The following is a 27,517-nucleotide window of genomic DNA, read 5'->3' as shown; positions in this document are numbered from 1 at the left end:
ACAAACTACTTAAGGAAGAGCCTATGCAGCTTCACAAGTTCACACAAGAGTTTTGTCAGCAGCAGGCTCTCCATTCATAATCTTGGAAACCCTCCAAAAAGAATCACAAAGCCAAGTCTCAGAGGCATGGCCTGGGCTTGAGGACATGGTACATTCTGCATCACCAGACAGAGCATTCTGCAACAATGTCCTCCCGCCTGCAGATCCACCCACAGATGCTTGATTTACATTTGTATAACTCAATTATCCATTCAAGAGGGTTTTTGAGAAATAATAGCATGGCTCAGATATAAGCTGAGCCTCTATTTTAGCAGAAATGTTTGCTACGCTTTAAAAAGTTTTTCCGGCTTCTACTGATCGAGGTTTCAAAAAGCATTAGCGTTGCATTGTCAACCAGTGTTCTCAATGACACAAGAAGCAGCGTGGTCAGTGGGGTGTAGAGCCAGCTAGCTCCTCTGGAGGTGGGAAAACTTGTGTTCTTGCCTTAGCCTTCGATTAACTGTTATTTAAATAATGACTTCATTAGTTATTAAAAAATGCAGTAAGACCTGACCATGTCTGGCAGTGAGGCAGAATAGCAGTTTAGTTGACCATGCAATGATACTAAAAGTTACCCAAAAAGAAAAGACACGGGGGGGCACCTGGGTGGCGCAGTCGGTTAAGCGTCCGACTTCAGCCAGGTCACGATCTCGCGGTGCGTGAGTTCGAGCCCCGCGTCAGGCTCTGGGCTGATGGCTCGGAGCCTGGAGCCTGTTTCCGATTCTGTGTCTCCCTCTCTCTCTGCCCCTTCCCCGTTCATGCTCTGTCTCTCTCTGTCCCAAAAATAAATAAACGTTAAAAAAAAAAAAAAAAAAAAAGAAAGAAAAGACACGGAAGTGTCCCTTTTAATAATTAAAATTCTTCTTCATTAGGTAGCTGGGTGGTCTGAACTCGCTCTGAAAGCTTCATAATTGGAAGGATAGACGGAATGGCGATACTTCAGCTGCCAGAAATTTACATCTGATAGATTGAGTGGTGGGAATGGGAATTTGTTTTTAGGGTAGATATCATCGTTTTGCAAGGTGTCACTTTAATGAGCATTTCAAAGTCAAGAACCTAATCATTTCCCTTTGGATATCTCTGGGCATGGCTGGAGAAACCGGCTGCAAATGCTTCATGCTGAGACACTAAGTATTCTGTTTAATAATGTTAAAGACTGTGGCTCAGCTGGTTAAGCGTCTGATGTCGGCTCAGGTCATGATCTTGTGGTTTGTGAGTTCAAGTCCCGGGTCGGGCTCTGTGTTGACAGCTCGGAGCCTGGAGCCTGCTTCAGATTCTGTGTCTCCCTCTCTCTCTGCCCCTCCCTTACTCACACTCTGTCTCTCTCTCCCTCTCTCAAAAACATATAAACATTAAAAAAATTAAAAATAACAATAATAATGTTAAAGACTGTGCTGTGGAAAGTAGCACATCTCTAATGAAGGATGTTTTAACTCCAAATTGAATGTCAGTTCCATAGCCTAAGAAGGAAAAAATGTTGGGGGAGCACAAAGCCTGGATGAGGAAGGCAAAAGGGGAGGGTAGGAGTCAAGGACAGGAATGCTGGGGGTATACCTGCTCTTCTTCGGCCTGGATCCTCTGAACTGGTGCTTGGAATGGCTAATTCTGTCTAATCATTTGGATTTCCATTCAAATGTGACCTCCATAAAGAGGACTTCTCAAACCCTCCTGTTCATGGCAGCCTCCAAGATGGCTTCTCATTGTCACAGCCTTCAAAGAAAGAAAGGAAGTAATTTTCAAGCGCATCACTAAAGAAAAAAACTTACCACAGTTTATTTTTTCCCCTCTTTTGTGTGCAGGAGTATCATTTTTAATCAGTCATTCTTAGAAATTTATGGCTCCAAGCAAAATTTCAAGAAGGAATTCCCATAATGTTTGTTAGGTAAAAATACACATACTGAACTCTTCCTGCCATCTAAGCGTTATAAACATTGTAACCAAAGAAGCTAGCCACAACTACATCACCAGTTCTGTTTTCAGTTTGCTTGCCAGTGCATTTTTGTATTATCATGCATGCTATCTGTGAGGGGTAAGTGAGAGGATTCATTTTCAGAAATACCAAATAAAAGCAGTGCGGTCTAGTTAACAACGGGTTTACAACCTTCCCCTCCCCCACCCCGCCTCGCCCCGCCAAAAATGGAGTTCCAAACCCTTGGACACTTCACTTCCTGGTTCTGGTTCATCTTCCCCTCTCTATTTTACCAGCTTATTTTCATGGGCTTTGCAATGGGCATGCGCCAAAGAACTGAAGTCTGTGTGTCACCTCAAGGAATGTACTTTTTGCCTTACATGGGCCTAGGCGACTTCCAGGTAAGGCTATAACCGCTGTAGTACTCAGCCAATGAGGATTAAGTGGAGGGACTTGCACAGTAGGAGATAAATTGTCTGCTGTGACTGCCCAGATCGTGCCTGTCCATCAGACACCCGCTCTTGCAAGAACATTGATTAAAGCCTCACTTCAGGTTGGGCCAACTCGTCCCTCCTTGGATTGGGTCGGTGGGCTTATTTCTCCCACTATCTAGAACCTTTGAGGAATTAGTGATGAATTCCACTTCGCTAAGTGTGCGGTTTAGGCACGAGCCAATATTAACAGCTATTTGTACAAAGCAACATACTAAACTCCTTTTGGAGGGGTTAGAGAAATCAGCATCTAAAGAGCTTTTAATGCAACTGGGAGGGGAGCAAGAAGGAAAGGAAGGGGGCAAAGACATCACTGTTTAATGTGCTTCTACAAAGTCCTGTGATGTGTACTTTGTGTTTTATACTGTTCAGAGATCCTGTTGTGGATGACAGAAGCTGATTCTGGCATTCAAACAGAAAGGAAATTAATAGTTAACCTACTGACTCTAAGAAATATGGAGAACTGGATTTGGAAAATGGTAAGGAATCAAGGAAATGTAAGCAGAAGAGTCTTGGCTCAGAAATACTCTGATTAAGATTATGCTGCTAAAACCTCTTGCACTAGCACTGAGACTGCTGGATCCTACCCGCTGGACGCTTACCACCACCCCAGGAAATAATCTTCGTCCCCTGCATAACTTTGTTCCTGTATTTCCCCAGATTCAAAGTTCCAGTTGGGCTTATGTTGGGACAAAGCTAGGTCATACGCTCACTCCTAGAAGCCAGGTAAGAAATGGAATGTATGCCCCATTTACCATAACAAGGGCAGGCAGAACTCTGCCCCCACCAAGACTGATTCATTTGTGAGTGAGGTTTGAAATGGAAAAAAAGATTCAGATGCTGGGCACCCAACGAAATGGCAAAAACTCCTTGCTATCTACCACTTCGCTTTCTTAACACCCACATGCACCATTTGTCACTTATGTTAAAATAAACATCTACACATTAAAATAATCCTCCTGCCTAATAACACGGACCCATTATAGGGTAAAAAAATGTGCTCATCTTCCCAAAGGGAAATGGCCCCAATGTCTCAATAGTTTCTGCAGTCAATTCCAAATTGAATATTTTATTCTTGGTGGTATTTTATTTCTCCTCTAGTGATGATATAATCTCCTCGCTAACAACACATACACAACAGTGTGGTAGGAAAGAAAGGGAGAAAATTACTTGAAATATATGGCAAAATAAAGAAGTAAATACAAGTAAAGGCAACAATAGTCCCATCTATAACTTTTCACAAGCTATTTATGATACATGGTACGTGTGACTTTCCTCTTCACCATCTACTTCATTTTCCCTTTTCTTTCAGAGAGCATCTTATTTGGCCAGGGTTTGGCTTTGGGGGCCCTTCCAATATAACGATGCCGTTGTCTTCATTAATTTTTTGCAGATTGGCAGATGTACAACTTAGGTTCCATCTATACTTTTTCTTGTCCCCATTACATAGTGACAACCTTACATGTCCCTGATAGCCAAAATCAGTGACTCCAACCAGTTCCCCTTCCCCTTGCCTATTTGCCTCTTTGTTCAATAGTACGTAGAACTCCAAGAAGCCAGGTATCGAGTCTCAGCTTTAGTTTTCATAGAACCATTGCAGTCCTGTGGGGCACTGCTCACGTGGATTCTAAAATCTTGAATGAAACAGAGCCCAGGTATCAGTGGACACCCCCACTTCTACTCTTAGTTCCCAGACCTTTGTGTTTTGTCTAATTGGGAGCAAGTTTGCCTTAAAACACATGTCCGGGCAAAAGTAATTTATCAAAAACGTTTTTAAGACATTTATACAGCTAAAATGACACTATTGTTTCTTAGGCTTTGAAATTCCTACATTTTGAAGAATTAAAATTTTGAAAATAAATTCAGTATTGCCTTTAGAAAGCTACTTGTCCGGGCGCCTGGGTGGCGCAGTCGGTTAAGCGCCCGACTTCAGCCAGGTCACGATCTCGCGGTCCGTAAGTTTGAGCCCCGCGTCGGGCTCTGGGCTGATGGCTCGGAGCCTGGAGCCTGTTTCCGATTCTGTGTCTCCCTCTCTCTCTGCCCCTCCCCCGTTCATGCTCTGTCTCTCTCTGTCCCAAAAATAAATAAACGTTGAAAAAAAAAAAAAATTAAAAAAAAAAAAAAGAAAGCTACTTGTTCAATTAATAACACAAGAAATAATAGATGCTGGCAAGGATGTGGAGAAAAGGGAACCTCCTTACACTGTTGGTGGGAATGCAAAATGGTGCAGCCACTCTGCAAAATAGCCTGGAAGTTCCTCAAAAAGTTAAAAATTGAACTACCCTACGATCCAGCAATTGCACTACTGTGTATTTACCCAAGGCTACAAAATACTGATTTGAACAGGCATATGCATCCCTGTGTTCATAGCATTATCAACAATAGCCCAGCTACAGAAAGAGCCCAAATGTCCATCAACTGATTATTGGATAAAGGAAAGGTGGTATATACATACAATGGAATATTACTCAGCCATTAAAAAGAATGAAATTTTGCCATTGGCAATGATGTGGATGGAGCTAGAGTGTATTATGCTAAGCGAAATAAGTCAATCCGAGAAAGGAAAACACCATATGATTTCACTCATATGTGGAATTTAAGAAACAACACAGACAAACATAGGGGAAGGGAGAAAAAAATAAAGAATGGGAAGCAAACCCAAAGAGAGTCTTAACTACAGAGAACAAACTGAGGGTTGATAGAGGGAGGTGGATGGGGGATGGGCTAAATGGGTGACAGGTATTAAGGAGGGCACTTGTTGTGATGAGCACTGGGCATTATACTTAAGGATGAGTCACTAAATCCTATATCTGAAACCAATTTTACCATATATATTAACTAACTAGAATTTAAGTAAAAACTTGTGGCGTACCTAGGATCCAGGAAACGAAACCGAGAGCGTTCCCACACCCCGGAGGTTCTCGGCAGCATGGAGCACCCGCAGCCACAGAACTCTATAAATCATGGAAAAGCAAAATGGACAAATGAATGCTCCTCACCCAGGAACAAATTTACCATCTGACTATCCCCCTCAATGTCTGTCAGCAGCACCCCGAGGACCTGCAGGACATACTGGCTACCCTGGCCCCCAGGTTGGCTATCCTGGCCCTCAGGCTGGCTACTCAATTCCACCAGCTGGTTATTCAGGTGCTGGCCCAGTAGGGTTTCCTGTCCAACCCCAGCCTGTGTATAATCAACCAGGTGGACCTGCGAGGGTACCATGGATGCCAGCACCACACCTCCATCAGGCTGTCCACCCGGATTGGAGTATTTAAGTCAGATAGATCAGATACTGGTTCATCAACAAATTGAGCTTCTGGAAGTCATAACAGGTTTTGAAACTAATAACAAATATGAAATTAAGAACAGCTTTGGACAGATTTACTCTGCAGCAGAGGATACAGACTGCTGTACCCGGAATTGCTGTGGGGCTTCTCGGCCTTTTACCATGAGGATTATTGATAATATGGGCCAAGAAGCTATAACTCTGGAGAGACCACTAAGGTGTGACAGCCGTTGTTGCCCTTGCTGCCTTCAGGAGATTGAAGTCCACGCTCCTCCTCGTGTACCTGTAGGTTATGTTACTCAGACCCGGCATCCATGCCTACCAAGGTTTACAATTCAAAATGAGAGGAGAGAGGATGCACTAAAAGTTATTGGTCCATGTGTTGGGTGCAGCTGTTGTGCAGATGTTGACTTTGAGATTAAATCTCTGGATGAAGAAACTACAGTTGGCAAGATTTCCAAGCAGTGGACTGGTTTTGGAGAGAGGCATTTACAGATGCTGATAGCTTTGGTGTCCAGCTCCCTTTAGACCTTGATGTGAAAATGAAAGCCGTAATGCTTGGTGCATGTTTCCTCATTGATTTCACGTTTCTTTGAAAGGAGTGGAAACAAAGAATAAAAAGAAGGAGTGTGGTAGGGGATTAATGAAAGCCTCCTCAGAAAGTGTGAAGTCTATGTGCTTATTGGGACTATGTCAAGGAAAAACTAATTGGTTTTCTTTTCTTTATTGAAATGACTTCCGGCATTTGTGAATTCTACTGTGATGCCTGGTATATGCGATGGCTTTTCAAATTGTAGGGTTTATTTTCCATATCACTTACCTATAAATGTTCTTATGCATCTTGCTTTGTTTTATACATTTTCTTTTTCATTGTGTATTTTAGAGAAAAGACATGTTAAGTTTTACATTTAGTCATGAAATTTCCTGTGGCAAGTTGTTCTGAACTATAATCTGTCTTATTTTCAACTTTTACACCAAATTAAGTCCTTATTAATTTTAAAATATAAATGTGCATTTTATTAAACATAGTTCCGATTTATTTCACATCCTGTGGCCACTCCACATCCATTGTGGCAAAGATGTCATCATCTGCTCAGCAGCCCTGTCACGTCCTTGATTTTCACCATACTTGTGGCCAACTCAAATCCCTGCGTTTTGTCTTATGTTGTTGTTAATGTGGTATGTGAAAAAAATAACAATTATGTTATTTTGCAAATACTGTATATTCAAATAAGTTAAAAACGAATATAATTTGTTTCTTTTACAATTATGTTAAATAATACTTAATATTCATATTACCAAAGAAAAATAAAACATGTATTTGTTTTCTGTTCAGCAATCACAGTATATTAAACTTCTTTTGTAAGCTAAATAAATAAATAAAAACTTGAAATTAAAAAAAAAAAAACTACTTGTTCAGATTCTCCAAGAATAAAAAGATACATAATCTATTTTAGTCAACCCACTATAACTACAGCATGGGCACAGCAAGGTGGATACTTTGATATATTAATCATTAAGATAATAACTAATGGAAAATATTATTCAAATATTAGCAGATATGTATAAGTGCTACTTAAACTGGAAATTTTTAATTTCAGTTTTTGTATCCTTACCCAATACTGAGTCCTTTTTCATAAAACTCTAGTATTACATGCTAAGTTTTATAGCCATAGAGATTCCCACTAAAGCTAATTATAAGGAAACATAAATTACGAGGCATGATAAACTAAATTCTGAAAGTGCTATAAACATGTGTGCTTGTGATGAATTGTTACATTAATGTCCCTCAATAAATCTCACTTCCTATATCCAACCTTAGGTTGTCCCTGTCCTCACTGACTCTGGAATGTGGTCATGTGACTTGTTTTGACCAATGAGACAACAGCAAACATGATTCAAGCAGAAGCTTGATTTGGGTTTGCACATAGGACTTTCTCCCACTGAAACGCAGCCAGTGTCAGATGAAAAAAACCTGAGTAAGCCTCCCTGAAAATGAAAGAGCACATGAAGGGAGAAACCCAGCCATTCCACTCACCCTAGCTGAGTCTGGCACCCTGAGGGTCTCTCAGCTACGTGTAACCGTGTGACTAAGTCCAGGTGACTGCAGCACAAATGACTAACCTACCAACAGAACTGTGATAAATAGTCATTGTTTTAGATTCCTAAGTTTTGGGGTGTTTTCGTATACAGCATATCTGATAGATGATGCTACCAATATCCTCTGTTATTAATATTGAATCCTGTCTGCACATGAATGAACGGGATGGAGAAAGAATGAATGGGAACAATAAGATTGTCCTGGAAACCTCTAGAAGAGCAAGAAAACTATCCCTTTGAAAAATACAGTGCATGCTTTTCTGAGGATAAACAAAGGGGCACATGCTTGCCTGAGTATAGTAGTAGAGACAATAACCACAGTCTACAACTTTTCCTTCTATCAGAGTCATGATTTAATTAGTAACTATTTGTTGAGCATGTGGTGTGCTCTGGGCTCTTTCCTCGACTTGTCTCACTCAATACCTTTCTCAGTAACTTGGATGAAAATGTGGCAGTAGGCTTATCAAAAGTACACATGGCAAAAACTTGGAATGGGAAACATTTAATGGTGGAATCATCATTCCAAAATGTCCACATAAGTTGGAATAGCGAGCCAAACCTATCAGTTCAGTAGGAATACAAGTTAAATCCTTAGGTTCAAAGCACCAGCTTGGTTCAAAATACACAAGCACAGAATTAGAGAATCATATTTAAAACATACCACATTAACAACAACATAAGACAAAACACAGGGATTTGAGTTGGCCACAAGTATGGTGAAAGTCAAGAACGTGACAGGGCTGCTGAGCAGATGATGACATCTTTGCCACAATGGATGTGGAGTGGCCAGAAGGGCAACAACGGTCCCCTGATCTCTGCTTCGGTCAGGCTACAGCCTGTATATGCTGTTTATTTCTAGACCCTTGAGGCAATACATAGAAGAAACATGGACAAAACAGAGGAAGAAAATTTAGGGGAGGAAAGGTCTGAAGACTGTGTCAGATGGCAAACAGTTGAAGCAGGAATCACTGCCCAGAAGGGATAAGGTTTTCAAACATCTGAAGGGCTGTCATGAGGAAGTGATTTGAAATGTATTGTCTATCGCTCCTGATACCAAATGCCTACTCAGGGTCTGAAAGGAAAACTGTCACCATGGCTCTACCATATGGTTTTCAAGCACAGCTGCTGACGGGCAGATCTTTGTACAGCACATCCTTTCACAGAGAATGTCAAGGGCTGGGGCATCCTCAAAGTCTGACCCTTCCCCTCTGGAAACATGCCCTGGACTAAACATCAAAAACGTCAGAGAAACTTTTTCCTCTATTTCTATTACATTCTAGAATGGCTGCAGGAGGGAGCCTCCAAAATGGAAGCAGCCCGGAGGTACTGGAATGAGACACTTTTCTCTATCTCCTCAGAGGAACATATTGAGAGAACTAAATCTCTCTACAACCCTAAGGACCTTATTTTTTCTTCCTACAAATTTACTGAGCATTGACTCTGGGCCAGGCACTGGGCTAAGACTGCTGAGATAAAGCACGCTGTCTTTGTTCCCAAGTCCAGTGGGGTTATAGGCAAATAGACCATGGTAATTAAATTGGATGAAGTGCCGTAATCATGGCTATTCTCCTAGGTAGATCTTACAGTTCCTGCTTGACACTAGTATTAATAAATTGTTTTGATTCTTCTAAATTTTTCTAAACTTAATTCTAAGTCTTCTGGGGATTAAAAGATGCATACCTATTGAGAAAGATGGTTCCCTTTCTAATTAATTGAGCTTACTATTACGATTATTTATTACTATTACTATTAATTACTATTACTATTACTAGTTATTACTATTTATTACTATTAGAGACCGATGGAAGATCTAGATCCTTCCCAAGACCTGAGAATTAATGCACAACTCTACTCATAGTAATCATGCTAATAATTCCATAACTCTAATAGTAGTTATCATCTAGCCCACTTTCCTGGATTTATATTATAAACAATTTCTAATTCTTTCATCTACCTATAGAAATCTACAGATCCTATCTAGGATGCCCCATCTGATGTGCTTGGGATTCTTAAGCTATGTAAATATCTCTTTGAGTCTAAAGACTTACAAATTGAAAACATCATAAAATATGTAGATGCCTCCCCATTGAATTTTTTTCATAATCAATGTTTTCTGTTCCATGATCAGTCCATAGATGCTATGAAACTACTTGCAAGCAATTCTTAGTATAAACACTGAAAATTTAACAATTCATGAGTTGTAATCCATAGCAATTTTTCCAGTAGCTTTCCATCTTACAATGTGTAGGCAAATTTTTTCTTAAATAGAGGATCTCAAATACCAAGATTTTAAAATATCAATGAGCTGTTAGACCTAATTCCCTCCAAATTACAACTTAATGCACACACACAAAAATTTCCACTCTCTGACAGCACATGAATAAAGTAATAAGGAAAACTGGAGTACAACCACCAAAGATGGCACAGGAAGCAGACATTTGGGAAAGCAATTCTGCTTTCAAAATGGATTTTTTAAAAAAAGTAAGTCATTTAAAATACTTGTCATGCTGAATATATGATTATGGCTTCAAATCGCTATTTAGCTATACTGCGTATCATGGCTATTGAGACTTCACTTCTGCAGCCTATGGAATGTTAAGTTGAAACACAAGACAGTCATTCACTTTTTTTTTTTAATTTTTTTTTCAAATCTTATTTATTTTTGGGACAGAGAGAGACAGAGCATGAACGGGGGAGGGGCAGAGAGAGAGGGAGACACAGAATCGGAAACAGGCTCCAGGCTCTGAGCCATCAGCCCAGAGCCCGACGCGGGGCTCGAACTCACGGACCGCGAGATCGTGACCTGGCTGAAGTCGGACGCTTAACCAACTGCGCCACCCAGGCGCCCCTGTCATTCACTTTTTAAGGAAGATTTGTAGTGAAAGGAAAAAAAGCACTTACCTAAATAGGTAAAAGGAAGGAAAAAGGTAGTATAAGGGGTGGGATTTTTTTTCTTTTTAAAATGTCCTCCTAGAGCTACCAAAAAATTTGCATTTATAAGAGGATTGGTACAAATACCTCTGAATTAACAAGAAGAGACATGCCAGGACCACAGGTGAGACCGGGTATATGACACTAACTGGACTTCACTTTCAGTTTCTCTGGTTTCTGCAGGACAGTCTTCTATAGTTTCTTGGTGAGCCACCTCAGCCTCTTCTCTTTTGTCTGCATTTATTTTTGTCCTAAGGTTTGTCCTGTCCTGCTTCAATGTTCACCAGCAGGCTTGGCTGACAGCCTTGCCACTGCCCCTTTAATTCTTCTTGTCCCGCTCCTCCTGCTGAATTCACCCTCTTTTGTTCCCCATGGTGGTATTTGCCTCTTACCTTTGCTTTTTAAAGACATTTGCATGGTATACATTCTTTCCCATTCTGTGCGTCATTTAAAGAGCGATACAAATGTAGCAGCACTATCAACAACAGCCAAACTATGGAAAGAGCCCAAATGACCATCGAATGATGAATGGGTAAAGATGTGGTGTATGTATACGATGGAATATTACTCAGTGATCAAAAAGAATGAGATTTTGCCATTTGCAATAATGTGGATGGAACTAGAGTGTATTATGCTAAGTGAAATAAGTCAGAGAAAGACCAATTATCATATGGTTTCCCTCGTATGTGGAATTTAAGAAACAAAACAGATGAACATAGGGGAAGGGAAGAAGAAATAAAATAAAAAGAGAGGGAGGTAAACCATAAGAGACTCTTAAATACAGAGAACAAGCTGAGGGTTGCTGTAGGGGTGCTGGGGGGGGGGATGGAATAAATGGGTGATGGGCATAAAGGAAGGCACTTGTTGGGATGAGCACTGGGTGTTACAGGTAAGTGATGAATCACTAAATTCTACTCCTGAAACCAATGCTACTTAAATTTAATTTTTTGGGGGGCGCCTGGGTGGCGCAGTCGGTTAAGCGTCCGACTTCAGCCAGGTCACGATCTCGCGGTCCGTGAGTTCGAGCCCCGCGTCGGGCTCTGGGCTGATGGCTCGGAGCCTGGAGCCTGTTTCTGATTCTGTGTCTCCCTCTCTCTCTGCCCCTCCTCCGTTCATGCTCTGTCTCTCTCTGTCCCAAAAATAAATAAACGTTGAAAAAAAAAAATTTTTTTTTTTAAAAATTTATTTTTTTTTAAAAACTTTAAAACAAGTGATGCCAATGACTTTTGGATATTTCCCATGGCTTCTGTCTTAGAGTCACAAGTTATGGAGTCTTTCTAATGACATTCCTACCTTGTGTCAGAAAATGCCTTCTAACTGATACATTTAGGATGAACTCATTTCTGTCATCTTTATACGTACAATAAATAAGCCAATAATGCCAAGTAAATAACAAGGCTCAGCAATAATGAATTCTAGTCCCTTCATCTTTTTTCAAATACTTAATGTTATCTTTTTTCTTTTTGTTCATCATTAGGGAATCATAGCTTTTTAATAGATTAAATGTATTTAAGGGGACTGAAGGATTTATTATCATTTTTAATGTCACAACTTTGCACTTCACTTAGGCACTTTCTTGTCTTTTAGATGTGAATTTATTTATTTTGAAAGCTTTCTGTCTGGCACAACTATCCAAGTTGTATACCTAGATCATGCATAGACTGAGATATTTCTCCAAGGACCCTTAGTTTCTTTTAGTGAAAAAACAGAGAGACCAAGAATTACATAATAGCTCGCAGCATGGGATAATATTGCTCCTAGGTTATTTCAGTATCAAAGCTACAAATGTTTTCTTCCTTTTTTTTTTTTTTTTTTAAAGCTCAGGCCCATGGTGGAGCCCAATGCCAGGCTTGAACTAACAACCCTGAGATTAAGACCCGAGCTGAGATCAAGAGTTGGGCACTTAACCGACTGAGCCACCCAGGTGCCCCTGCAAAAATTTTCTTTTAAAGTTTACATTAATATTTCTAATTCTGTTCTTAAATTATGATGTACCTCCTTAATTTGAGGAATCCTATAATCATAGCACCTTTTCTCTTATACAAGTAAGAATAATTTCTTATCTTCTTTACTTGACTAAGAGCCCCAAAAGACTCACCCTAACATCAATATGAGCCATGAAGTATTGAATAGAGTACACCATTCTATATGTAGTTACTTTTGTTTCGAGAGGGGATCCTGGAAAGGACGTGCATTCCAACTACTTGGTTCTAAGTTCCTTCTGCAGCCTTCATTCTTCATAGCTGTGTAGATGCTTGTTTGACAAATGGTTTATTTCTCTTGTTTCAACTGGTTTAGAGTCTGAGTTCCTCGGCATTCTCACAGCTGCCAATTCCGCGTCTTGGCAAGTGGAGGTTTTGGGTCACTACTCCTTTCTTGGTGCCAATGCTAATATTCAGCTTCAGAAGACAGCACAAAACTAGCCCAGTCCACTCTGAGAGGATGGAAAGAGTTTTAATTTGTGGTCCACTAATACTGTGCAATTAAAAATACAAGTTCATTTATCTAAGTGCATGAGTGCATGCTGCGCAAATTGATTCTTCTTACTCCTCTCTAATTTCTAGTAATTTCTATTTCACACATTTAATTAAAACTTAGCTCTCTCAAATTTTGCCCTTTCCTGATACTCTTTAAATGTATCTCCCCCCCTTCCTAAGCCCCAAGCACTTCCTTGTATATACCATTCACCGTGTCCTCATTTCCTTAGCAGCTTAACAGATCATAGAATGTTTTATTTGCATTTTAGGAACCCAATTGATTCTCTTAGTTCCACTTCATTCTAGGACCAAGTCAGTTCAAAGTGTTTAATTTTCTGTAGAGAGATCAAGGAAAGGCGCTGTGTGCAAATAACATTACATGTAAACTTGGGCTTCGGAGGCTTAGACACAAAGTCTCCTTTGACCTATGATCAAACATTCATATATTTTGAATATATCATCTGATAAAATTTCACTTATCAATCAAAAATACATGTCTTTAATTTAATTACAGATGATACCAGTATAGAACTCGAGTTTCTCAGAGGCCTCTGAATAAATAAAAGTATCTGTTACTTAAAATGTTATGAATTCAAGCTTCCAAAAACTACTTTAGAATATCAGAAAATATGCAGAATATATCAAAATTGGACAGTTTGGTAGAAATATTATGCACATTTACCTAACAAAATTGCATATTTTCACTTTTTTTTTAATGTTTTTAATTTTGAGAGAGCAAGAGAGAGAGCACAAGCAGGGGAGGGGCAGAAAGAGAGAGGGAGACACAGAATCCAAAGCAGGCTCCAGGCTCTGAGCTGTGGCACAGAGCCCGATGCGGGGCTCGAACTCACGGACCAGGAGATCATGACCTGAGCCAAAGTCGGAAGCTCAACCCACTGAGCCACCAAGGCACCCCTATTTTTGCTTGTTTTTATGCAGAAATCCAATCTATGTCACTTAACCTTACAGAGAAAACCACAAATCATATTAAATTTCCCAGTTTCATTATATGACGCAGGAAGGTTACACTTCAAAATTTAACGGGCTTTTAATCCAGAATGACCCAATTTGGAAAAACGACCAGATTATTTTTTGTTGTTGCTATTGCTCAACCTTTATCTTTCCAGAACTGGGGCTTTTGCTACTATGACACATTTTAAATAGCCACTTTTTTCCCATCTCAGAACTTTACTCAGGCCCAAGCTTCCCATCCCTTCCTTGGCCTTATTTCATTCTTATTAGCACAAAGTCAAATGTCTCTTTTTGAGCTTAAATCTATGGTATAAAAAAGTATTCATTTAAAGCAGCGTAATTCATATAATATTTAACTTTATCTACATACATTGACACATAATGCCATTCAAGCAAAATATTCAAATACAAATTGTTCATACACACTTTTGACCAATAAAACTTCATAATTTCTATTAAGTGTATTTTTTTATGTTTATTTATTTTATTTTTGAGAGAGAGAGAGGAGCATGAGCAGGGGAGGGGCAGAGAGAGAGAGAGGGAAACAGAGAATCCCAAGCAGGCTCTGCATTGTCAGCACAGAGCCCAATGCGGGGCTTGATCTCACAAATCCATGAGATCATGACCTGACCTGAAATCAAGAGTCAGGTTCTCACCCTACTGAGTCACCCAGGTGCCCCAAGTGTATGTTTTTTTTAATTGTTTACTTGTTGTTGCCTCCCCTCAAAAGACATTCATTCTTTAGATTCTAAGATCTCTGGATTTTAAATTGTGAATTTTAAAAACTTACGTTAGTTGCCTATTTTGTTTTGCTTTGTTGTTGTTGTTGTTTAAGGAAAGGCACAATCCTTTTTGTTTATGTATAGTTTATGATGATACATATTTTAATATGCACTCTGGGGGGGAGTTAGTTGATCTTTATCTCCATCCAATGACTCTGAAAGTAAGGTTCAGGCAGTGTTCAAGTGTTCATTCCTGTGAACAGATTCCTTCTGGTGAACATCCCTTGTCTCATTCACTGGGGACACCCAGGACAGCACTTCCTTTGGTGAGAACTCAAACCTGTTAGTTTTAGGCTGTCCTCTTCTAATCTATGGGGATACAGTGATCATGCCTCAGGCACTTATTTTTATTTCTAGACAACCAAGAGAAGGCTTCCTGGGATCCCTGAAGAAGGGATATATGGTGGTTTGCAGGGATGCCGCGGGAAGGTAGATGCAGGGCTAAGAGCAACAGCAGAGGTTTCAGAGATTCGCTGAAGCACTCATATCTCGGCAGCCGAGTATCACTACTTTTTAATAATAGTGGACATTTTTCCCAATAAAGTGCTTAACGCTATTATCTTTTGCGATTGCTGGTACTCTACAGAAACGTGAGAAGATCCCCTTGAATTTTTTCTTCATGTTTTTAATGCTTTTGCAACCTCTCTTGGGTACCTGTGAGAAAGACACTTAGGAATTTGTCCTTCCCAGATGCCATGATTCCATCTGGCCATAGTGAACCTAAGACCACCATGATGCACAAAGCTGGGTGGGGACCCTTTATTTTGATTCATTAATGACCCTTGGCGTTAGGCAGCAAGCCAGCTCTGACAGCATCCAACTACAATATGGGACCACTGCTGGTTAATTCAAATCCAAATGGGTATAGAATGGGTCCACAAAATCATTTAAAGATGAATGGGAAAGGTAAGGTGCTTCCTCCCCAGTCCTTGAAATTGAACCAAGGAGCACAAATGGTAAATTAATCTAGTCCAGGAACAACCAGTCACATAAGAGATTATTCAGAGCCAGAAATGCTCTTAAAGACTAGATAGAAAGGCAAACTCAGTTAATGGTCTGTCTCTAAAACAACAAAGCTGAGGCATCCCATACCACAAAAAGGAAGTAAGGAAGAGATATAATAAGAAGGATTCAAAAAGTAAGGTGTTAGAGTCTAAGCCCACCCGATCTTATCCCACTGACCACCTCTGCCATTCTCAGGGTCTGTGTTGTTCCAGATCCTATCATATCCACATCAAACTATTGGGAGGAAAATAACATGCTTAGAATTTCAAAATAGATCCATGGGATCTCCCGGGTGCTTCAGTCAGTTAAGCGTCCGACTCTTGATTTCAGTTCAGATCATGATCTCACAGGCTCTACCCCAGCATCGGGCTCTATGCTGACAGCATGGAGCCTGCTTGGGATTCTCTTCCTCCCTCTCTCTCTGTTTCTCTCTCTCTCTCTCTCAAAATAAATAAACTTAAAAAAAAAAAAAAGGTCCAGACTCTATGCTAAGAACTGCATTGCAAGAGGGAAGGAAAAGAGAACCCACCAGCTTGTCGCTAGAAAACCACCACACCCCTATTTTTTTAACACATCAAAATGACAGTCTTCCTTAAACACAAGTTCAACCTTAGACCCCTTCTGAGAATTGCTCTGTGATCAGCAGGGGAAGAGGAACCTCATGACACTCATGAAGAAGAATCAAAAGAACCTTTGATACTAAACAGAGAAGAGAAAGATGAACCTTGTAGTCATTAGTCACCAAACCTCAAAAAAGGGTTTTGAAGGAAATGCCTTTGTCAAATCTTTGAAAGGAGGCACAATTGCTTTTGTGGTAAAACACAATGGATCTATCATTTGGGAAACTATTCCTTTATTTAACTAGTGACAAGTAGTGCTAGCTTATTAGGAAGGGCTGATTTATTTTTCTTCAAAATGTCGTCTACCTCAGGACAGGTCAGGGTGGCTTTGGACAAAACCTCTGAGTCCAAGGGAGATGACAAGGTAATCTGTGAGGTCCTTTCCCTTGTCAAGATTCTGCAGATGCTGCAAAAAGCCATCAAATCCCAGAAAAAGGAAGCATGAGAAGAGGGGGAGGGTTGGGGGATAGGATACACCTGTCGGTCGAAAACTGTGGGTGGGCTTGGCAACCCCAAAGTTGGGACCATCAGCAATTGGCATTTTCAACCTTCATCACTGCCTTCTTGTTGCCATTAATTTTGGTATCTTGTGATCATAGCTCTTTCAAATGGGGTGTGTATTCCACATTTCCTCTAGGGAATATGAACCAGAGGATGTGGGATATGAAAGTAACAGTTCCCCTGGAGTTCAGGAGCTTCTGCCCCCAGAATTATGTTATGAATATTCAAATGTGAGCAGGATTTTCCTGCTGGTCTACAACAACAAACAGACCCCTCCCACCCAAGGAATATCCTAGAACTCTGCTGGGCAAACTGCTGATGACACACGTTTTAGACAGGACTAAGGGGAGACATGTCTCCATGCTTCAACCATGTGGCCTTTGAGCCCACTTGCTGGCACTCAGACGTTGGAACAGTGAAGCCTGTTCCAGGAGAATGTCATTGCTGCAGACCTGGGCAGCTCTACCCTCAGTGGACACATTATAGATGAACAAGGCAACACACAGTCCCCCACTCCCAGATCTCTACGACATTCGGCAATGAAGTAGGGAGAGGCTTTTCCAAGATGAAATATCCAATGTTATACAATGTGACAGACTTTATTCTGTCTTCCTTGGACAAAATATTGACACAAGCCAAGTCTCCCTTGTAGAATCCATGCAGCAAAATCATAATTCAGATTAAACAGAGAATCCATGTAAGAAGCTGACTCCAAAATTTATCCGCATTATTTATAAGAAGAAATCCATGATTAAATTGTTATCATGAAAAAAATTTTAAGTATAATCAAATAAGGCCACCTAAAAAGAGGAGCTCTTTCCAAGCACAAGTGTAGCACCCAGTATTTATGCAAGTTTCGAATGATTTATTTTATTCATGAAAGCTAGTTCACATTGCCCTGTCTGGAGAAAATCTTTGTTTGCCTAATTCTTTTTTTTTTTTTTTAATTTTTTTTTTAACATTTATTTATTTTTGAGACAGAGAGAGACAGAGCATGAACGGGGGAGGGGCAGAGAGAGAGGGAGACACAGAATCGGAAGCAGGCTCCAGGCTCTGAGCCATCAGCCCAGAGCCTGACGCGGGGCTCAAACTCACGGACCGCGAGATCGTGACCTGGCTGAAGTCGGATGCTTAACCGACTGCGCCACCCAGGCGCCCCTGTTTGCCTAATTCTTGCTTATAATTAATAAAACCAAATTCTTTTCATAGGAAGTGAATCATAATTGCACTTCTGAAGACCACCTGTGCACAGCTAGTGCAAATTAAAGAGGCATCACCGTAAGAATCGAGCCATTGTGACCTGCTGCCTACTTTTGAATTTAGACTAACTGAAAATAATTTCTGCTTGGCCACGGTCCTACATTTTCCCCTTTTCCAGAAACAGAGAGATGATGTCTGATGAGTAGGAAAAGAATTTACAAAGATTTGCTCCTCACCACAAGCCAGTCTAACCCAGGCATACCATGACCAAGAGATAATACAATACATTCTCAGATATAAACGTTTCTAGATGGCAACAATTCCAAAATACTATTAGTGTAGAAAATACTAATTTCCATTTCACAGGCTTCACTTAAGCATATCATTATTGTAATTAGTTAACATAGATTATGTATTCATTATATAGACCACATTTGTTGTGTTGTCTTATAACAGTCATATAAAATAGGTAGTCCTCATCTTACAGAGAAGGAAACTGAGGAAGTTAAAATATAGTCTAAGTAAAAGATCTAGAATTAATATGCAACCTGCCTGATTTTCAGGCATATAATCTTAATTATTATATGATTTCTGCTTCCCTTAAATCCATAGTAAAAAAGTATAGAATTAATAAACTCTTATATTTGAAAGATGTATTAAGTGAGTCATTTAATCTAAGTCTTTCCCACCCCAGGTAGAAATTTCTTCTTCAGTGTCTTTAAAAGAAAGAACAACCAAGACTTTATGAGATATTTCTGGTACTGGAGCTTCTGATTTGGGGTAATAGTTTACTTCATTGTTGGATCACTGTAATGATTAAACAGATCTCCCTGATTCCAAGATGGCATTGTAAAAATTTTTCTGATCTCTTGTTCCTCTAAAATTCTATAGCAAACAAGAACAAGAAAAAGAAAAAGAAACTGTAACATCAATGAAACCAGAATTGAATCTGTAAATCTCAAACCATAATGAAGACTAGAACAAAACACATAATAGTAAATGATCCAACAGAAAAAGGGTGCTTCACAGAAATGGTTTAGCAGGATGAGGGAAAGACAGTGGGAAAGTTAGAAGCAGTATCATTTTCTTGGTAGATTTTGTTTTGTTTTGTTCAATATTTTCTAAATATTTTATTTATTTTTGAGAGAGAGAGAGAGAGAGAGTGCAAGCATGGGAGGGTCAGAGACAGGGAGACACAGAATCTAAAGCAGACTCCGGGCTCTAAGCTGTCAGCACAGAGCCTTACCCTGGACTCAAACTCATGAGATCATGACCTGAGCCTATTCCACTGACTGAGCCATCCAGGCACCCCTTTTCTTGGTATATTTTGAAAAAACTAAAGAATTTGAGGTTAATATTCAGCAAGTAGAGGTACTATAAAAAATATTAGTAGAGCTGATTTTATGGGTTGGGTTTTGGTTGTTGGTTTTTAATTAGGAGAATGGTCAGACCCAAGGGTCCCCAATCGCACCTAAAAAAGTAAAGTAACCTCTCTCCATCCTTTCAGGATACCTGAGGATTGTTCTCTGGGGAAGCTTCACCAGAAAGACTGCACTCAGAGTTATGAGACCCAGAGGAGGAAGAGGGTGAGCAACAATGATAAAGTGGGAAGGAAGTTAAAGCTGTAAGTCTCTAGATTTAAAAACCATTAAGCATCCAACACAATAAATGGGGGAAAATGCACATCAAATTTTATCATTGTGAAACTTCAGAATATAAAGGATAAAGAGAAGATTCTAAAGGTTCCACAAAGGGAAGGAAAAGAAAAAAAAGAAAAAAGATCATACAAGAGATCAAAAATAAAAATGACCTTACCCTTTAAGAAAAAAAAAAAAAAATGAAACCTAAAAGACAAGGGAATAATACCTTTAAAAATTCAATAGATATGTAAAAAAGTTTTATCAAAAAAATTTTTTTACGTTCTGTAAAAAAGTTCACATCCAGCCAAGCAATCAAGTAAGTATAAGGGTAGAGAAAAGGCATTTGAGACGTACAAAGTCCCCCATAAATGCTTTCTCAGAAAGCCAACCGACAGCATGTTTTACTAAATGAGGAAGTACACCAAGAAAGAGGAAGAATGGGAATCAGGAAACAAGAGAAAGGTAAAGGGAATTCCCAGGATGACATCAGGGGAAGTGTTAGGACCACAGCTGTGCAGCAGGCCGAGAAAGTCACCAAACCAGACTATAGCAGAAAGTCAAGGCTCTGGGGATGTTTGTATATGGGGGTGATATCTCCAAGAAAATACTAGAATGTATAAATTATCTGATAGATTATATCTTGTGGAAAATTGCATAGCAAGCATTTTACAGAACTTTTGTGCAGTTTGGGAAAATAGAATAGCCTCAATACTAAGCAAATGAAAAGAAAAAGTAATCATTAACTCCAGGAAAAACAAAAAGTTACAAAAGTATGGAATTATTTATAGTCAGTGCTTTACCCAATTTAGCAGTGAACATTATTTCAATAATGAAAATATAGAATATGAATTAAAATTTGAGTTGTAATTTAATGAAGAAAATGAGGAAAAGGGGGTATAGCTAAAATCTTTATCTATTATTATGGGAAGACAATAGGTAATGTCAAAAACTGATGAGTTGACAGCAATATCAGCATCTTATTTATAAATGAGAAAGTAAACTACTGGGGAAATACCTGCAACAGTTTAATATTATTACTCCTGGGGAATATGACAAGGTGGGAGGAACAGGGTGAGGAGGAGGACAAGGGATTATTTTTTCTTGTGGTAAACTTACCATCAGTGACTTCCTATTTTCTTGTAATATTTGCATAAAAATTAAAATGTTATTTTCAAAAAATATATATTTCTTACAATAGCTCAAAAGTTTATTTTATAATAAAACACTCAGCTCTATTGATTTGTTTTCTTTACCTTCCCAGTTCTTTGGGCCTCTACCAGGCCACAGAAGGATTCTAGAGAGCTACAAGTTTGTGTGTTTGTATTCATTTCAATAATAATTGAAAATGTATAAGCCTATTCTGGATCGTCTGGATAACTGTCATTTTGGTGCCATCACTATTCTATTATGTGCACATCTAATCAACTTAGCTCCAAGTAGCACTACTTTTTTTTTAAGTTTTTATTTTAATTCCATTTCATTAACATAGACTGTAATATTAGTTTCAGGTGTATGATATTGTCATTTAAAACTTCCATACAATGCCCTTGCTCATCACAAGGGCACTCTTTAATCCTCATCACCTATGTGACCCAATCCCCCCACCACCCACATCTCCTTTGGTAACCATCAGTTTGTTCTCCATAGTTAAGAGTCTGTTTCTTGGTTTGCCTCTCCCTTTCTTTTTTTTTTTTTCCACTGTGCCCATGTGTTTTGTTTCTTAAATTCCACCAATGAGTGAAATCATATACTGACTGACTTATTTAGCTCAGCATAATACTCTCTAGCTCCATCCATGTCATTGCAAATAGCTAGATTTCATTTTTTTATGGCTGAGTAATATTCCATTCTTTTTTATTTTGTATTTTTTCTCAGATCTAGGGTTAGGGTTTTCTCAGATCTTAGGGTTAGGGTTATGGCCCAGGTGAGGGTATATAAGTAGCACTACTTTAATAATTGCAAGAAAATGAGGGGCGCCTGAGTGGCTCAGTTGGTTGAACATCTGACTCTTGATTTTGGCTCAGGTTACGATCCCAGGGTCATGGGATCAAGCCCTGCATCAGGCTCTGTGCTGAGTGTGGAGCTTGCTTAAAATTGTCCCTCTCTCTTTCTCTCTCTGTCTCTCTTTCTGCCCCTCTCCCCCTCTCGTGTGCTCTCTCAATATATACGAAAAGAAAGTAAATCTTTAAAAAGAAAAATAAAATGAGAAACAGCTATAAATCATGTTAGAATCAAAGGAAGTCCAACTGAAATTATGGCAGTTAAGGTCAATGAAACTTATGTAATAATTTGAATGGACCAAGTGTTGAAGAAATTGAGTCATTTCTTCAGGCACATTGTACAAGAGTGTCATGAACTCAGTAGGACCAGCAGGCAGTACCATATTTGTGTTGCAAGTGGCAATTTGGGTTCAGCAAAATACCATCTGCCACATAAAAGTAATATTTTCATTTGAATTATACTTGTTCGTCTCATAAGGTTCTTTAAATGATGTTCTAAAAATTGGTACCATATAATAATTATAAGCAGCAGATGTTTATATCTATTTTTATATTATTACATACTGGTACAAATGATAATACAGTAACTTAGTTCAATCACGGTGAGTTCTTTTTTTTCCTTTAAATTAATTTCATTATTAAAAATTCTGTTAAAAAATATGTACATTACTTAAATTTGAGAAGCACTGACTTACTGTTTATACTCACTGAGAATTCTAACTGGGTCAGTTTAATGCAATCCAGTATGGTATGCCGCCCAGTTCTAGGTCCTCACCAAGAACACATTAATTTAGAAAGAGGTACTTTTTTTCTCCCACCCATTTTAGTTTACCAACCTTATCATCAAATGATGCAGTAAACAGCTTATTGTCTTCATTATTGTAATTTCTTTATCCTGACCCCTATTTGTTGGGAACACTCATCTAATATATAACTTCTGCCTCCTCCCCCGAACTCAGAGAAGGGGGTGAGAAAATGTTTGGGGGCAGGATATTTTAGTTTTCCTTTACTAAGGTAACAATTTACCATGAATCTGATAGCACTGAAACAATACAAATTTATTATTTTATAGTTCTGGAGGTCAGGACTCCCCAATGAATTTTACTAAGCTAAAATCAGGTGTCTGCAGAATTGCATTCCTTCTGGAGGATCTAGAGAACAATCCATTTCTTTGCCTTCCCCAGCTTCGAGAAGCTTCCCAAATCCCTTGGTTTGTGGCCCCACAGCACTATGACCTCTTTTGGTGTCTTTTTCTGACACTGACCCTCCTGCTTCTTTCTTTTGTTATAAGGACCCTTGTGATTACATTGGCCCACCCAGATAATTCTGGATAATTCCCCCATCTCAAGATCCTTAATTTAATCACACCTGCAAAGTCTCTTTCACCTTGCAAAGTAACGAATTCACAGAGTTTCTGGGATTAGGATGTGGACATCTTTCTGGTGGCACTATTCTGCATACCACAACAGGTGTCATTATGCCCACCCAGTCCCAGAACAGAAACTCTAATGGAGGAACACGTTCTCCAGAAACAGAAAATAAAGGGCATGGTTGTAAGTCAAGAGAAAGAGGCAGAAGGTTCTTTCTCTGAGGAGGGTTATGGAGGAAGTTGAAGACCTCAGAAGGGTGGAAGAACTTGGGAAAGCAGCAGTGGAAAAGTCTCCAACTCAAAAAGAAAAAGTGACTGCCTCCCCATAGGGCTTATCTAAAATAGATGTGAAGGCAGTGACGTCAGTAAGACGTGGGATGTGAGGCCACGCCAATTACTGTGTACGTGAAGATGCCACTAAACCCAGCTCCAGGACACCACTTCGATTTTTATTTCAAATTTTACAAACCAACCAATGACATCAGGATTTAAGGAGTTCTACCACCTCCTTTTTGTTATGCCATTGTCCGCCCCCCCCCCCCCGCCATGATTCCCATAAGAAATCTGACACTAATTAGACTAGCATAAGAAGGAAAAAAAAATAAGATGATTCATAGACCACACTGGAGATAAACCCAGAAATAAGAAAAACTGATCTCTGCCTGAAAGAACACGGGTGAAAAATCGCTCTAACAGAGGAGCATCTAGTGAGAGTTAAATTTTTTTAAGGACAAAACACAGAGAGTTTGATAAGATATACCAGCTGCTTCTCTTTTCTCAAGACGTTTGCCCAGGAGGCAGCTACTGAAACTTGGGTGTATTTCTCTCTTGCTGTGTCACACGCTGTTCCTTTCCCTCCCCACCCCCTCGCTGCTCTCCTGCTGTGCCTGTGGGGTGTGTGTGTGTGTGTGTGTGTGTGTGTGGTTTCTCTCTCCCTTTCAAGAACACAGCCGCCTGCCTGCCTGTCTCCTGCTGTCGGGGCTCCTCTCACTAGCTTTTTGCTGCCTTTTGCCTCTTCTCTTTCTGCTTAGCTCCTTGCCTTCTGGTAAGTGCGACAAACGCTCCCCCCAAGCCCTGTGAGAAGCTGGAGGGTGCGGTTTGTGGTGTTCAAAACTTGCAACTTTGAGACTGCCAGTGAACTGTGGAAGAACTTTCCATTGTTTTATTTGTAATTGAAATGTGTTGCTCAGAAAGGGATGCGTGTGATAATTGGCTGGACTACCAATACAAGTGAAAAATTCTTAGAGGAGAAAAAAATAAAGAAAACGAGGCAATAAAGTTTATTAAGAAGATAAAATTTAGAAATAATTTCTTGCTGTCAAGTTATTCATAGTGAAAGGGACAATTTAAAAGTAGCAGAGTTTCTTGAATTTGTTTTTTTCTCCCCCTTCTTGTTGATTTATCCTGAGGCTACTTTTAGGAATTGAGTTGTCTCGTGGTTTACAATGACTCAGTCAATTCTGTTTTAAAGTAAATGTGGGATATGAGTTTAAGGGATATCCATGGAATTAATATTAAAAACATCAATGACTGTGGCCTCTGAGGAATGAAGAATAAATCAAATACAACCAAACTTTTGCATTTAGACTAACTGTATTAAAACTCCTGTGAACAGTTTTAAATTCATTGCTTTGAAGTTGGGTTTACTTTAGATTTTATTTCATCCCAAGAAGCCTCCCTAACACGTTAAAACTCACATATGTATTTAAGCCAGTAAATGTTTACTGCTTTTAGTTTTGATTTAAAACGGATTCGCTTCCCTTGATTTTCAAAGAAGTGCCAGATGCCACGGCTACTTTTAGAAGAGCTTAAAATAACTTCTGGCTGGACAGCGGGTGCTGTGTGTCTTTCTTGGAGTTTAGGGGAGGCAGGAGTTATATATAGATGAGTGTGCCCAACAAGTAGGGGTCAGGACACAAAAAAATGCCGGTGATGGAAACATTAAGGCTGTTTACTGTATCATTTGATAATCAAGTTGGTGAATTAAAGTGGATACGAGAAAAAAGTGTTTCTTTCGAAATTAAGGAGTACTTGATGAGGGCCATAAGTAGGTGACAATGACTGTAGGTTGAATTTTTCGTGCTTGTTGGTGCTCAAGCGCTTGACCTGCCCTTCCCTGAGAACAAGAGGAGGAAGCTGTGCAAGGCATGGAAGGGTATGCTTTTGTTTTTGCTCTCATCCCCCCACCACAGCAGAACCTATGCCCTAGGAGGAGCCTGTCATATTTTTATGCTAAGAATTAGCAGCATCACCATTAAATACCATTGACAAATAAAATGCACCGTAACTTAAAGGCCTAAGTCAATTCCACTGTGACCTAGAAACGGTGATGTCCAGAAATCCTGGAATTCTTGACTCAACTTGTACTTCAGCACCTATTTCCAAACAGCCCCTATTATATGTCGATTATTTCCCAATAATATTGGGAACATTGCTATTTCCTAAAAATTATGAAGTTATCCTAGAGCTTCTTGACTGAGAGAAAAGATTTGCAATCTGTTTTTTTTTTTTTTTTCTAAAAGAAAGCCTGTTTTTACATTGGAACAAAAAAGTGTTATAGAAATTCAAGAAATTGTTATCATGACCATCACCATGGTCCCATATTAGTCTGTTGGTTAATTTATACCCTCCTTCATTCTCCATCTTATTCCAGAAATGAAGCTAGTTTGAACCTCAGAAAAAGTGTCTTCCTGATGGATAATTACGTGTTGCTCATCTGGGAAAAGGAAAATACCAGAAAAGCCAGAAAGTATTTCCTGTATGCAGTATAATAATTCATTTACATCATGTACTCATATTTATCAACTCTTCACTTATGGGTTAAAACAGAGTTTAGGACTACAATTGTTATGAATGATTTTAGTAAGTTCAGTGGCTCTTGTATTAAATGTCTTAACTTTGAAAAAATAACACCACTTTAAACATTTTTAATGTAGACATTCATGTCCTTCCAATGATTGTAAGGCTGTATAGAGTAATGTCAGAAAGAGGTAGTACAAATTGGCTTAAGCAACATGACAAATACAACCTGAAAAACAATATCTTGAATTACTCTGTTAGTGTCAATAATAGGAATTTCTTCTGGAACTTAAAGACCAAAACCAAAAATATGCTAGTAGTATGACCCACTTTGGAAAAATGGCTCCCCACTGTTTCTACCTTAACTAACTGCAATATCGATGTCTTGTCAAAGTACATTCATTCTATGTTAGAAACTGTAATCAGTAGGTGCCCTTGTGGGGATACCCTTACATTTTACATGTAACTGTATTAACTACATAAAACCTGACTATGCTTACCACTAGATACTGCTCCCAGTATGGAGATGAATCAGTCTGTACAGCTCTCGGGGGAACCCCAATCAACACCTCCAGGGGACAATTCATTACCCACTCAAAATGGTCTGGAGAAGCAAGATGAGAAGGATTCCTCAACCCTACTCCAAGCACCAGAGGGGAAGGCAGGTATGCAGTCTGAACAGGGAGCTCATGATATCTCTGAGGAGCTGAACCGACAACTGGAAGACATCATCAATACATATGGGTCTGCTACTGAAAAAGAGGGTCCCACCAAAGCAAAGGAGCAGCCTGAGAACACAGAACCACCCGACCATGAGGACGGGGACTGTGATGAGGCCACTGAAGAGACCGAGAGAGAACCCACAGCTTCTGGAGAGCCAGCCACAGCCAAAGAGCCTGTCAGTAATAAAGAGCAAAAATTGGAAAAGAAAATCCTGAAAGGATTAGGCAAGTAGTTGTGTTCTAATGCATGCATGACTTTTCTTTGAGGTATTCCTAAAAAGGGACACTTCCTCCAACCTTTACTAAAAGCCACATCTCATTTTTGGCTATTACTGTAATAGCTTCCTTCAGGGTCTCCTTAAACTTCCCTTGCTATAATTGTGTTTAGCCACTTCCCCGCAAAAGAGCTAAAGCAAACTTTTCAACATGTTACTCACCTACCCTCTCTCTCCAATGGCTTCCCACTGCTCTTAGGGCAAAACCAAAATTCTTAACATGGTCTTTCAGGCCCTAATGGTCTAACCCTAACCAGTCTTCCCAGCTTTATCTCCCATCACTCTTGCCCACAACACCCCTTTTCTGAACTCTCTGCCCCTATCAGCACCACAATGAGTACTGCCTAATTGCCAATCATTCTGATCTTCTCTTTCCTTTGTTTGAACACACCATGCGCT

At 39.5% G+C, this 27,517-nt stretch overlaps 1 protein-coding gene, 1 long non-coding RNA gene and 1 pseudogene across 3 annotated transcripts in view; 2 read left to right on the top strand and 1 right to left on the bottom strand.

Moving 5' to 3' along the window:
• Positions 1-1,370: 1,370 nt before the first annotated feature.
• The window catches only part of LOC116738083, a 63,327-nt gene continuing 37,180 nt past the window's right edge, over positions 1,371-27,517 (bottom strand). The window contains exons 2-3 of the long non-coding RNA XR_004343670.1: positions 5,312-5,393; positions 1,371-1,749 (exon numbers count right to left, since the gene is read on the bottom strand). This is a non-coding gene — a long non-coding RNA (uncharacterized LOC116738083). The remainder of the gene's footprint in view (positions 1,750-5,311; positions 5,394-27,517) is intronic.
• On the top strand, positions 5,424-6,385 carry LOC115514462 (annotated as a pseudogene).
• The window catches only part of TXLNB (taxilin beta), a 51,717-nt gene continuing 48,487 nt past the window's right edge, over positions 24,288-27,517 (top strand). The window contains exons 1-2 of one of the 2 annotated variants that reach the window (XM_030316468.1): positions 24,288-24,367; positions 26,628-27,068. In XM_030316468.1, the coding sequence (XP_030172328.1) occupies positions 26,642-27,068 (427 nt within the window). In that variant the 5' untranslated portion in view covers positions 24,288-24,367; positions 26,628-26,641. Of the gene's footprint in view, positions 24,368-26,029; positions 26,081-26,627; positions 27,069-27,517 lie in introns of those variants that run through there. The other variant, XM_030316469.1, reaches the window with a different exon arrangement.

Source organism: Lynx canadensis, chromosome B2 (genome assembly GCF_007474595.2).
Source record: "Lynx canadensis isolate LIC74 chromosome B2, mLynCan4.pri.v2, whole genome shotgun sequence".
NCBI lineage: Eukaryota > Metazoa > Chordata > Mammalia > Carnivora > Felidae > Lynx > Lynx canadensis.
Note: the sequence above shows the minus strand (reverse complement) of the source record. Positions and strands in the feature narration are given on the sequence as shown.